The 12137-nt window shown below is 36.0% G+C and overlaps 1 protein-coding gene across 1 annotated transcript; it reads left to right on the top strand.

Moving 5' to 3' along the window:
- Positions 1-312: 312 nt before the first annotated feature.
- DPM1 (dolichyl-phosphate mannosyltransferase subunit 1, catalytic) lies at positions 313-11783 on the top strand. Its single transcript, XM_009274085.1, has 9 exons — positions 313-327; positions 407-583; positions 2725-2758; positions 5024-5100; positions 5211-5236; positions 6198-6293; positions 7771-7839; positions 8135-8249; positions 11397-11783. The coding sequence occupies exons 1-9, from the start codon at positions 313-315 to the stop codon at positions 11499-11501; spliced, it is 714 nt and encodes a 237-aa protein (XP_009272360.1). The 3' UTR covers positions 11502-11783.
- The last annotated feature ends 354 nt before the right edge of the window (positions 11784-12137 follow it).

Genomic DNA, 12137 nt, shown 5'->3' on the forward strand with positions numbered 1-12137 from the left:
TCCTCGCCAGTGGCGGAGGGCGCGCAGCCAGCTGTGTCTAACCCGTAGCGAAGAGCGCAGCTCTGCCCCGAGGTTAATTAGGAAACGAGCTCAGTCGGAGGTCTCGCACGGGCTGTGATCCGTTCTGCAGCAACCGCGAGAGCAGGGGCTGCCCGGTGAAGGCGCAAAGGCGATCTTAGCTGTCCGCCTTTCCCAACGGGGAGGCTGGAACCGGCTGCTGTGGTGGTGCTGGGGCGACGAGGAGGCTGGCGTTGCTGCGGTGTGCCCTGCAGCCATCGCAGCTTGAGACCTGAAACGGTGACACCGAGGCGCATGTTGCCACCACGAGCATAGTCCTACAGCTGTAAGGATAGCTATAGCACGTACCGCTAACGGTCAGAAAATCACTTTGTATTCTGTTCCTCAGTTTCCTGCCTTTGAAAATGGCATAGGTAGAGAGATTGGGTTTTCCATTTGTTCATTTAAAAATAATTCTCGTTTCAGTGGAAACAATTTTGAAATTATCATCATAGATGATGGAAGCCCGGATGGGACACAGGAAATTGCTGAACAATTGGAAAAGATATATGGATCAGATAAAATAGTGAGTTGTATATTCTGGGTTTTGGGTTTGGGGTTTTTTTTTTCATTTTTATTGTACTGGAAAGTACTTGAAGCCCTTAGAGAACTGGAACAGAGTCCCTGGATTCTGCACTTTCTTTACGTCCTTAAACAAGTTAAGTTTTTGCACACCGCTTTAGACAAATGTAAAATTATGATAGTCATCCAGCTGCTTAGCAGTGTTATGAACTGATATACAGAATCATGAATTAATGTTTGCAAAATGTTTTCAATACTTTGTGTATTGCTGTGTGCTATTGAGTAATGCATAGTGGTTGTTAGTGTACTTTGTGCGTGCCTGAGGGAAAGATGAGGTTTGGATAAACTTCAACTTCCTCTTAAGTGACTGCAGGAACAGGGAAATTGGAAAGATGAAAGCTAGTCTGGTCTTGTGATTTATTTTTAATTTGTCTAGTTGCATTCCTCAATAACAGCACTTCTTTTTTTTCTATTTAATATATTACCATATAGCCATCAATTACATACAACAAGATAGTGTCATTTATTTAGTCTTTATGAGCCATTAAAGCCTTTTTTTTTCTTCAATAGAAGCTTTATCATAGAACAGTGTAAAAACCCAACGTTCAGTTTGAAAGTTTTGTGCTGTAAGCAGTGTCAGACACTTTCCTAATCTATTACCGTGTAAAAGTAAGGTTTTAAAAAGTATTTGTGAATTAAATACCACTTATAGCAATTACTTTAAGAACAGTGTATATAGGAAGTATTAGAGTCTTTTTTTTCCCTTTTTTTTTTTCTTTTTTGATACTAGTAATAGAAAACTTTAAAATAGTTAGCCAACCTTTCCTCGCTGCTTAGGAGTTTGATTTTGAAGTTTAATCTGTGGACCAGCCCCTGCAGCAGTGTTGAGCCAAGCACACTTGAGTGGAATTACGTGGCGGCACTGCCATCAGCTCCCACTGATATTACTGCAGTTGTGATTTTTCATTAGGTGAATTTTCATTGTTTCCTGATAATGTTATCTTTTTCTTACACAAAATTCTTTTCTTTGTTTTCTGAGCAAAATCATTGTTCTGATTTGTGCTCAGGAGTCGTCGTCCAAATAACTCTATGGGGCTTTTCACTTACTACATTATGCTTACTGAACATGGTATGCAGTTAACTTAATGAGGGGCCAACATGTTTAAGGAAGTAGATGAGGAATCAAAGTGATTTTTTTTTTTCTTTTTGTTAATGTTCAAATTTAACTATTTATTAAAGAAAAGAAAATACCAACAGAAACCAAAATAACAAATCAGCAGAGTAATGATTACTCTTTCATATCCGTGTCCTTCTCTGAATTACATTACTTATGACCTCTCAGATAAGGCATGAAAATTAGCCAAGATTTAAAAGTGAGATTTAAAATTTGTTTCTGAAGTATATTTAGATGACTGCTTAAATATCTGCCCTCACCTCCCCAAATGCCGAATTATATTAAAGGCACTTTAGGAAGAGTTGAAAGTTAAATTACTGTCATGATGATCTAAAAGTTAGATTCCCTTTTGTTAGTGGCAGTGCCCCGTTTCCCCCCTGCACTTCATATGGCCTTGCAGGAGCTGAGGATACTTGGCACAGGTTTAAGGCTTGGTCACTCATATTCTGAAAGATTAATAATATTGTTATATGGTCATTCATGGGTTATATCTGTATGCACATGAATATCTTGAAATTTATATTCAGTACTAAATATGCTAAATCACTTCACTTTGGGAAACTTGCTAAAATATTTGCTGTTAGTGTTTGTCATTCCTTAAAAGTAATGGTGCTGGGGAGACTGTTGTTCGGATTTGTAACTGTATTTCATATAATGGAATTTGAGGAAATCCTTTAGTAACTAAGATGGTGCTTTTAATTTTGTTTTTTTTACTGCAGAACTACTAAGTAACGCTTAAAAGGGGTTTGTTTTTAAATATGACCTGATCAAATACCTGTTTAATATAATGGTTTGTTTCTCCTGTATTTTGACAGATAAATTTATTTTGATATGTTATCTAGATTTCTAAAAATGAAAAGTACATTTTAAAATATTTTTATACCTCAAAAATAGTGAATTTTAAGGTGTCACTAAAATTAATTAAAAACTGTACTTCAAGTAATATGTGCATATTTTAAAATATCCTGCAGCTTCTAAGACCCAGAGCAAGAAAGTTGGGACTCGGTAAGTTCTTATTAACTCTGGTTAGTACTAAAAAAAAAAAAAAAAAAAAAAAATCTGCTGTATTCTTCGATTGATTCTAGTGTATGAAGTTCCAGAAAAAATCACAGTAAAGCCCGAAAGCAGGAATATATGTTTTCATCAAGTTTTTTGCAAGTGAACAAACTTAAAAACCACACACACACAAAAATCACAGTGTGTTATTTATAACAAGTTCCCCAAAACCTCAAACCTGAAAACTGTGGTCACTGCAATTCTGTACCACTATGTGTTCCTGTTAGCATCATGCTGCTTCTCTCCTTCCCAGACTGCATTCACTGATTACAGAATGAGGGCTCTAAATTGAGGAAAAAATGTAACTTTTTACAAGAGTAACTGCTATATTTGTGTGGAACCTACTGATCCCGAGGGGACAGTGGTACTTTCTGTGCAATCTACCCATGTGTAGGATGCTTCAAAAATGGGACCATAGTTCATGCAATCTCCAGAGAAGGCTGGGATATTTTTCTGACACGTATTTGGACAGAGCTCTTGACAGTTAAACCCATTTCAGTGTGAATTATTACTCTAATTAAATGAAAAAATAGGTATCTGACAGATGTCCAGCACTCAAACTACTAAGTGTTGTCTCAGCTATTAACCAACATGTGAATTGAAGGCTTTGAAGTACATTGCAAAAGTTACTTGTATTGCAGAAATCTCGCTAATTTGGGAGCCAATCTTGTAGTGTGAGACTGATCATTAAAATTTGCATGGAATGGTGCAGGACTGCAACTTTATAGCTCTGATGCCATATTTCACAGAATATGTAAATCAAGTTTGTCATTATTTGCTTTAGGAAAAAGCCAGATACCCTAGGAAGTCATAAATGACATTAAAACTTGTAGTATGGAAACTATCCTAAAATAAAGTGGAGATATTTTCATCTGTTAAGAGTCATGTTGTACCCTTATCCCTTCTCTCTTATAATAGGAATGGAGAAAATGATAAATGCAATACCTTGTTTGATTTATTGTTAATCAGTATCTGCCTTTCTTGCTAAATGTCTTGGCAACCCCCACTTCCATGTGGTGGTAAAACATTTGACGTGTCTTCTGTACCGAGTACTGCAGCTAAATAATTTCTCCGGTCCACTGAACAAAAATAAAATTCTAATTTTGATATTGAATTGTCTATTTAAATCACCTTTCTATACTTTTTTCTACATCTCATTTATCTAAGAAACTCCAAAAAGCCTACATATCTTTATTTTTGTTTTCTGCCTTTTCATCGTTTGTCCTAATTTGACCAGTATTATGGATTAAAACTGACTGAATTTAAATTTTTCATGTACCATATCTACTAATCATGCACAGTACACAAATCTGTGACTGACACTCCTACTGTGTAACTTTGTAAACAACATGGAAAAGAAAGGAAAGACAGGTTGTTCATTAACCAGGAGTTTAGTTTTCTGTGAGAGTGCCTGCTAAGGACAACAGCTGAGAGTGTTTTGTTTTCAGTTTTATCTATTCCTTATGAAGTTAACGGACAGACTCAAGAGTAATTTGGATCAGTGAAGAGTATATGCCAGTTTTTAATCTCTGTTGTGCTGCTGTACTGTTCTTGGAAGCAGTGCTGTCTTTTGAACGATGTGACTCGGATCAGAAATTTGCATTGTTGAGGAAAACTGTAATAGCAAGACTTGTTCCAGCTCTTATCACTTAATAGCAAGACTTGTTCCAGCTCTTATCAAGATAGCTACCCCGGTTCGTACAGGACGAATAAAATGCAACAAAATCTAAAGTAAGAAAAAAAAGACTCTCTTCAGGTTAGGTATCAGGATATAATTCATGGTGTCAAGGAGAACAAACCAAAATCTATATACTACTAATAGTAAATCCTGAGTCTAGCAAGCAAGTTTTTTTTAACTGTCAGTGATTATTTTCTTGCTGGTGTCTTATTTCCAGTTTTCTGTGGCTCCTAAGTGCTTACAGCACTTCTGGAAATGTTATTTCAAATAGTGTCCCACTTATCAAGTCATGTTTCTCCGTGCATTTCTCCATGCAGTAGGGTTTGCCAAGGTTTGTATTTATAAAATCTAGTGCTGAAATTGTAGGGAAAAGGAAAAATAATTTTAATGTTTGACCACTGATACATTTTAAAATAAATGTTAGGAGTTTTTTGTAGTATAACTTAGAGATTTTTAGAAAATAAGCAAAGACTGTGGCTAGAAGATTGCATATGTTAAAATAGTGAGGGAAATTATTTCTGTACTGTTTTCATCAGGCACTGCTTATATTCATGGAATGAAGCACGCCACTGGGAATTTTATTGTTATTATGGATGCTGACCTCTCTCACCATGTAAGTCTGTATTTTAGGTACTGTGTTTCTAATCTAAGTAAATTCTCATTGATTTTTTTTTTTTACCCCTGCCCCTTTTTCTTTTCTGATCTGTTTTCCTTCCCTTCCAGCCAAAATTTATTCCAGAATTTATCAGGTAGGTACCAATTGTAGTATGAGAGAATGACTTCTGAACATTTACTGTTTCATAGTAATATTTGAAAGCTTTATATTGTATAGCTGTCTAGCTGTAGTCAGAAAATTGTCAAGGCAAGAATTCAAATAAAAGTGATTGGACCTCATTAGATTTGTCCCAAAATAATCCAGAAAAATAATTATTTCCTAACTAGAGCAAAAATCCCCAAGCTTAAAGTAACAGAGAGCATGTGGGGCTAAATACTTTTCTTCCTTGTAATGGTTGTTCAGCTTTGAAAAGCGTATATATAAATGTCATCTTCTAATCATTTTATCATGTGTGCATATAGGGATATTGATCGGAGGACCATGTCCTCAATTATTGGTGAAATACTTTTGTCTACCTCTTACCTTCCTCTCCCTGTAACATTTCAGTTCGTGAGAAATGGTCAACAGGCATTACATTGGAGGCCAAGGGCAGCAGTCTGTGTAATTTTCAACTTTCTTGCTAGGTAGTTCTGGAGGCCTAAAATTTTAGATAAGGTTCTGCAGCAGTCAGGCATGGTATGGACTAAGGATAGTTCCAGACTTGTCCCCTTACTATGGGTTTGTGTAATTTAAATATTTAAATCTGTATTTAAAATCATTCTGTCTTTTGTACTAGAGAGAGGCTTTAAAAATGCATAAGTCGGTCTTTATAAATTATTTATGAAGTCGTCTATGAAATTCTGTGACATAGTTGGTAAAAGATAATCATAAGATTCCCTGAAATAGCTCTTTATAAGAGAACAAATAACAGGTTTTTAAATGCATAATGCTTATAACCACCATAACTATTGCTTTCCTCTCTTCTCTACTTATTTGTTCAAAGGTTTGTAAAATACAGATTTTGTACTAAAAGAGTGATTGTTCTTATTTTGAAATTTGTACTACCTTCATACAAATATTCCTCCTGTTTTTCTGATAAAACCAATTGCTTCTAGAAAGCAGAAAGAAGGCAATTTTGATATTGTATCTGGAACAAGATATAAAGGAAACGGAGGAGTATATGGCTGGGATTTGAAAAGAAAATTAATCAGGTTAGTATTTTTCTAGATATTTACACATAAATTTGTTACTTAGAAATAATAATTCCCAGTACTCAGTCTGTGTGAGCTGAACTGAGTCTTTAGTCAATAGTACTGGGTACTGCAAAATTATATTAAATAATAGAAGTGTGCATGATTTGCAAATTCTTTAGTTAATACCCACCAAGAAAGAATGTAATGATATGACTATGCTTGCGAAATGTGTTGGAACAGTGGACAAATCTGCATGGCATCAGGTTGGGACAGTCAGCTTCATCATCCAAAGAATGAGCTGAGACTATGACACTTTTGTCAAGTTTGAAAGACACATTTAGTTAGCTTTAATAGCTGTAATGGTCCTTTCCCTAAACAGTAAATCACTTGCTAAACCCCTCTGTTGACACTCTGATTTGTCATAAGTTAAGAATTATCTGGCACGATCGATGTCAGTAAATCATTACTTAGACCTTACTAGAAAACGGTTACAGTGAACACTAGGGAGAGGTTTCACCCAAAAGGAAAGAGGAAAACTCTGTCAAGGTCGTATAAGCATGGAGGCTGGCATCTCAGGTTTACAGGGACTGACAGGTTTTAAGGAGGTAATCGACAAGTTTCTGCATAGTCTTTCTCTTGCACCTGATTTAAGAGAATAGACATAAGTTAATGCTGATTTATATGTTACAGTAAAGAATTAGGAGCAGAAGTTGTGTTACCAGTCTGATCTGGAGATGATATCACAGGGACGGTCTTTGCATTTCTCCTGTTTTTTAATGGCTAGAATAAGTGCTCATCTTTTTTGTGAATCTAAATAAAATATACACCTAAAAAAAAGGAAGAGAGCTAAATGGACATTACAGAGGAATCCCTTTACATCACACCAGACAAGGTGAAGGACTTGCACATCTTATCAGTGTGTAATACAGCCCTCAGCAAGGTAGTCATGACTGGCTTTTCGGTCTCACAACGTTTTTCATCAGTGGAGCTTATCCATATCATACTATGAAAGCAGTGTAAACCAAAACTGAACCTTGATTTTTCTAAATCCAAGTCTCACATTTGTCCAGGAAACATTTTTATTCTCCACTTACAGTGAATGTTAAGTCAGAAGAAAAATGTTGTTTTGACTGTTATCAAGCTTATTTCTTTTGTATTGTGTTAGTGTGTAGTTGTACTGACAGTTCTACCATAAAGAACCAGATTGTAAACCTAATTTCTAAAAAATCATTGTTTTCTCCTTCATAGAGAAGTTCAATAATCTACTAATCGTCTACATTTGAAAAACAAAATGTTAGCTTTTGATTTCAAGCTTCTATGATTTATTTAGTCAAATCTAGCAGTGAAAACGTATTAGAAATATAATTTTTTCCTATTAAGCAATAAAAGGTTTTTTTTTGCTAGTAGGATGATATTTACTTATTTTCTAGAAATTCTGCTTGATCTTTCGGAATTGTGTACTGAGCAATTTTGACATTCGTGTTTTCTTTCACAGTCGTGGTGCCAATTTTATAACTCAGGTTTTGCTGAGACCAGGTGCATCAGACTTAACAGGGAGTTTCAGGTATGGGTCTGGTTTGCAATTCATAAAGTGTATTTGAAATTAAGGAACTGCTGAACAAGGAACTGGAGTAAGAACAGACCTTCTTTACTGAAGACTATGAAATCTGTTTGGAAAGGGTGTAAGAAATAGTAGACTAGATTGCAAGAACTGTTGCTCCTATGACTTTGTTACAGATTTTTTTTAAAATAGTGATGATATGAGTGAGTGATTACAGTTAAGATTCCTACACACTATGTTGATTTCCGAAGTTCAGAAATCGTGCTTCAGGTTTCATTTTCTTTGTAATCGTTTACAGGTTATACAGAAAAGAAGTGTTACAGAAACTAATGGAAAAATGTGTTTCTAAAGGATACGTCTTCCAGATGGAGATGATTGTTCGGGCTAGACAGTTAGGATATACCATTGGAGAGGTATAGTAAAAGTTTTGATGAGTATATTGTGCTTTCATTTAAATGTAGATACACATTACTGGGGGCATGGGAAATTTTGTGCACTTCCAAGAAGCAGCAAGATTTTCAAATCGATACAAAGAAATTATATATGTAGAACTCTATTTTTTCCAACTTTTCCAGGTGAATACCAGATCCGAAATTCCAGTTACTTATTCCCCTGGCTGATACGCTTCTCAGATCCTTCCCTCTTCCTGTTGCCATTTCTTTAGCTGCATACAATTTTGCGAGGTTCTTTAAAGGAGGTAAAGAAGTCAAAATACACTATGAAGCTGCTCCGAGCCCTTTCTTTCCTCCTCCATATTATACAGACATCTCTAGTTAGGTCTTTTCAAATAATTTTGTTTTCTCCAGCAACCTGATTCTATTTCAGATTTATTCTGTTCTCTGTCATTTATTGCCTTGTTCTTTTCCAACTTTCCAGCTATCACAACTTTTCACTTCTAAACTCTTTGAATGTGCTGTCTACAATCATTGAAAAAGAACTCCAAACAATTGTTAGATCCTGTATTTCCAGCAGTCTGATTGCTGCTTTTTATTTTTCATTGAATTGCTCTTGCTGGTGTCTTTAAAAACGATTTGCTGGAATTCTCTCTACAGCCAAATCTCAGAACCAGTTCTTCATCATCATTTTCATGACTGTGAATTGTCAGAGAACTCTGTTGCTGGTACTTCTCTCTCTAAACTTTACGTATTGCATTTCTTTATCAACATCGGGTAGAGTATTTCCACACAATAAAGCAAGCTCTTTTCTTCCACCTTTCTGCCTTATGGAGCAACATCACTATCCTGTCTGTAGCTGGGGTTTGACCCTAATTTCTTTGGTCTTCACATCCAGCTGCATTCACATATTGCTTTCTAATATTGCTGAATTAAATCCTCGCCTGTCTATACATCCAGATACTGAAACCTAGGGTGAAATGAGGTTTTATTTACTATACATTTTTAAAACAGTAAAATACACTTCTTTGGCTTTAAAAAAATGCAATCTTGGGTTGCTTATACCTCTTCAGGCTGCTGCTGCAAAGACCTTTTTTCTGTTTATTTGATCCCACCCCTCATTTATTTACATGCCTCTACTGGTTGTATAGCACCAAATATAAGATATTTGTCTTGCGGTTCACAGCCTGACGGACAGTCTTCACTAGGCCTCATGTCTCCCAGTCAGCATTGAGACATGGGCTCTGTTTTGTGATGGGTCAGTTATGCCGTCCTCCACAATTCATCTGTTACATTCTCAACTAAGCAGCATCTTCCCTCCTCTGGTTTCTCACATGTGGCAAGGGTTCTCTCTAACACCTGAAAAGTTGCTTTGTTATTCTGCTTTGGCCTTGTCTTCAAGATTTCCATTGTGATATCTGTAACAAACTTGACAGTGTTCAGATTGCTGACATAGACCTATAAATAAGACTATTGTTTTCTTACTGTTCTCTGTATCATCTCAATGTTGTAACCTCCCAGGGCAGGACAATTTTCCATTATGTTTCAAGTACATTGATATGGTATTTCCTGATCAATACTTATGATCTTTATATATGTTGTAATTATCCAAATGGTAATACTGAATTCCAGAAGAGGTGACACGTCTAATTCCTGGTTTGCTGGTGCTGCAACTCTACAGGCAGAATAGGAGTTTTTATGCAGTTGTAAAATGTAGATACAGTTGTGAGGGTAAAATATTTCTTAAGCAAAGTTGAAAATGAAGATTGGGACCTGCCAGTCTAAAAGGAACAAATAGATGATGAGATGAACTGACACAAGCTCTACGTGAATAGTCTTGTATGCACCTGTTTCATTTTGCTGTACTTCTTTACCATATGTGAAACGTACCACAGTGCGTGGAATACACCCTTTTGAAAATGCTTCCTTTAAGACTAATGATAGAACTTCGCCTTCGCAAGAAAGGCGAAGTCCAGCAACAACACAGGTGGTTAATTCTTATACTGAAGGGAAAGACTGGATACCTTTTATTAGATGAGATATTAACCATTCTTTCATCACTGGTCAGGAAATGTCACTTCTGACATCCTGCACTGACTACATAGTCAGTGATTTCTGTCCATGCCCTGTAGATCAGCTGTCTGTAGTTGCCAGGAAGCTTACTGGGATCATCAAAGGGACCCTACTAAGAAGGCCAGAGTCATTGTTGAGTCTATCTGCATGCCTTTTTAGGTATCTTCCTTACCGTCTTCTTGCCCTGGGTTCTCTTCTACCGTGGACTGATCCGGTAGAATTGTGAGAAATCCTCAGTCCTGGCACAGATGCAAGGGTGTGGTGATTTTTGTGTTCCGCTTGCCAGATGATTTCTGGTTGAAACTGCCAGCAGAATGCTAAGCCAATTTTTTAATGACTTTTGCAAATGCAATTCTTTATTTTAGCCCCTGAAGTATTTTAATTTTGCACACAAACATATATGGAAATTCTTGAATATTCTAATACAGCGTTGGCAGAATGTCCTGTCATATGCCATTTGTACGTGGTCAAATTACTGAAAAGCAGTACGTTCCTAAGATTTCATGAGTAGTGAGTTAAGCTGGACAGTACAATCACTTAAGTAAGGAAACCAAAATTAGTGTTTCAAATGCCCTTTAATCCTGTAAATAATCTATAAAATGGTCAAAGACCAATGAAAACAGGTATTGCTTGTAAAATATGCACTAATTGCCATGTTCAGGTGTCATCTCCTAGCCAGTGGTGAGGTTGAGCAGAATGCTGTTTCATGGTGGCAGGAGATTTTTGCCTTCCTGAGGCATTGACTCAAAGGTATTGAATTTAGCTAACAAGGAAAGTGGTGAAGGTTCATTTTAAGCCCCCAGGCTTTTAGTGCACTGAAGGTATTAAGTTTGTCCTGACTGGTGTATCATCCAGCCACTGAGTAATGTCTTTGGATCATCTTTAAAAGTGATAAACAAAATAATTTCATGCTCCCCAGCTATGGGGCATCATTAAAGCCCCATAGTAAGAAGAACTGACACAAAGGAAGCCAATCTGGTGCTTGCCTTCTTCCCATGTCTAAACATGCTGTAGTTCAAAGGCCATTCTTTTGTTTACAGAATATCTGATTATTTAGGTTTTGAACTTTACAAATAGTTTTGCTTGTTTCAACAGGTTCCTATTTCATTTGTGGACCGTGTCTATGGAGAATCTAAACTGGGAGGCAATGAAATAGTCTCTTTCTTAAAGGGACTCTTGACCTTGTTTGCTACAACATGATAGCTTAGCTTAAATTAACTTTTTTAGAAAAACATTTTCTGACATCTGTGTGGTTTTTAATATATAATAGCAGAACCTTGATAATTTGTGTGGTGACCAGAAGACCTGCTATAAACTAACAATTAAACAAACCACCAATAATAAACTAAATATATTGTATCCCAAAATGCTCCTTTCAAAATAAATGAACTGTATGTTAAACTAAAATCTAATAAAGACTAATGCTCTATTCTATTTTTGTAAAAATAATGAAGTCTTAATAAAGAACACAAAGCTAAATGATCTTTTGCATTTAGAAATGAATCATTATTCAGCAGAAGCTAAAGATGATTTTGAAATAAATACAAGCAAGGACGTAAAAAACCCTACATAATTTCTTATCTTTGTTCTGTGGTTTGCAGATAGTATTTTAAATATATACCAACTGGTTCCCTTTCTTTCCTCAGCACATATATACATGTATGTTAAAGCAGATCTACAGAACAGTTTCTACAGAACTGATAATAGCTTGTGTAGTTTAACAGGAAATACAGATGAGTACAGTGATTTGTTCTTTGTAAAATTGTTCCTAGACTGGAAAGAAGGAGTATTCTTTGGATAAGAAAAAGAATCGTATGTGTGGAATAATTTTGTATT

Source organism: Aptenodytes forsteri, unplaced genomic scaffold (genome assembly GCF_000699145.1).
Source record: "Aptenodytes forsteri isolate BGI_AS27 unplaced genomic scaffold, ASM69914v1 Scaffold159, whole genome shotgun sequence".
Classification (NCBI taxonomy): Eukaryota; Metazoa; Chordata; class Aves; order Sphenisciformes; family Spheniscidae; genus Aptenodytes; species Aptenodytes forsteri.

Coding starts and splice junctions, on each gene's coding strand:
- DPM1 (XM_009274085.1), top strand. Junction 2,759..5,023: donor AGCAAGAAAGTTGGGACTCG/GTAAGTTCTTAT, acceptor TGTTTTCATCAG/GCACTGCTTATATTCATGGA. Junction 7,840..8,134: donor GACTTAACAGGGAGTTTCAG/GTATGGGTCTGG, acceptor AATCGTTTACAG/GTTATACAGAAAAGAAGTGT.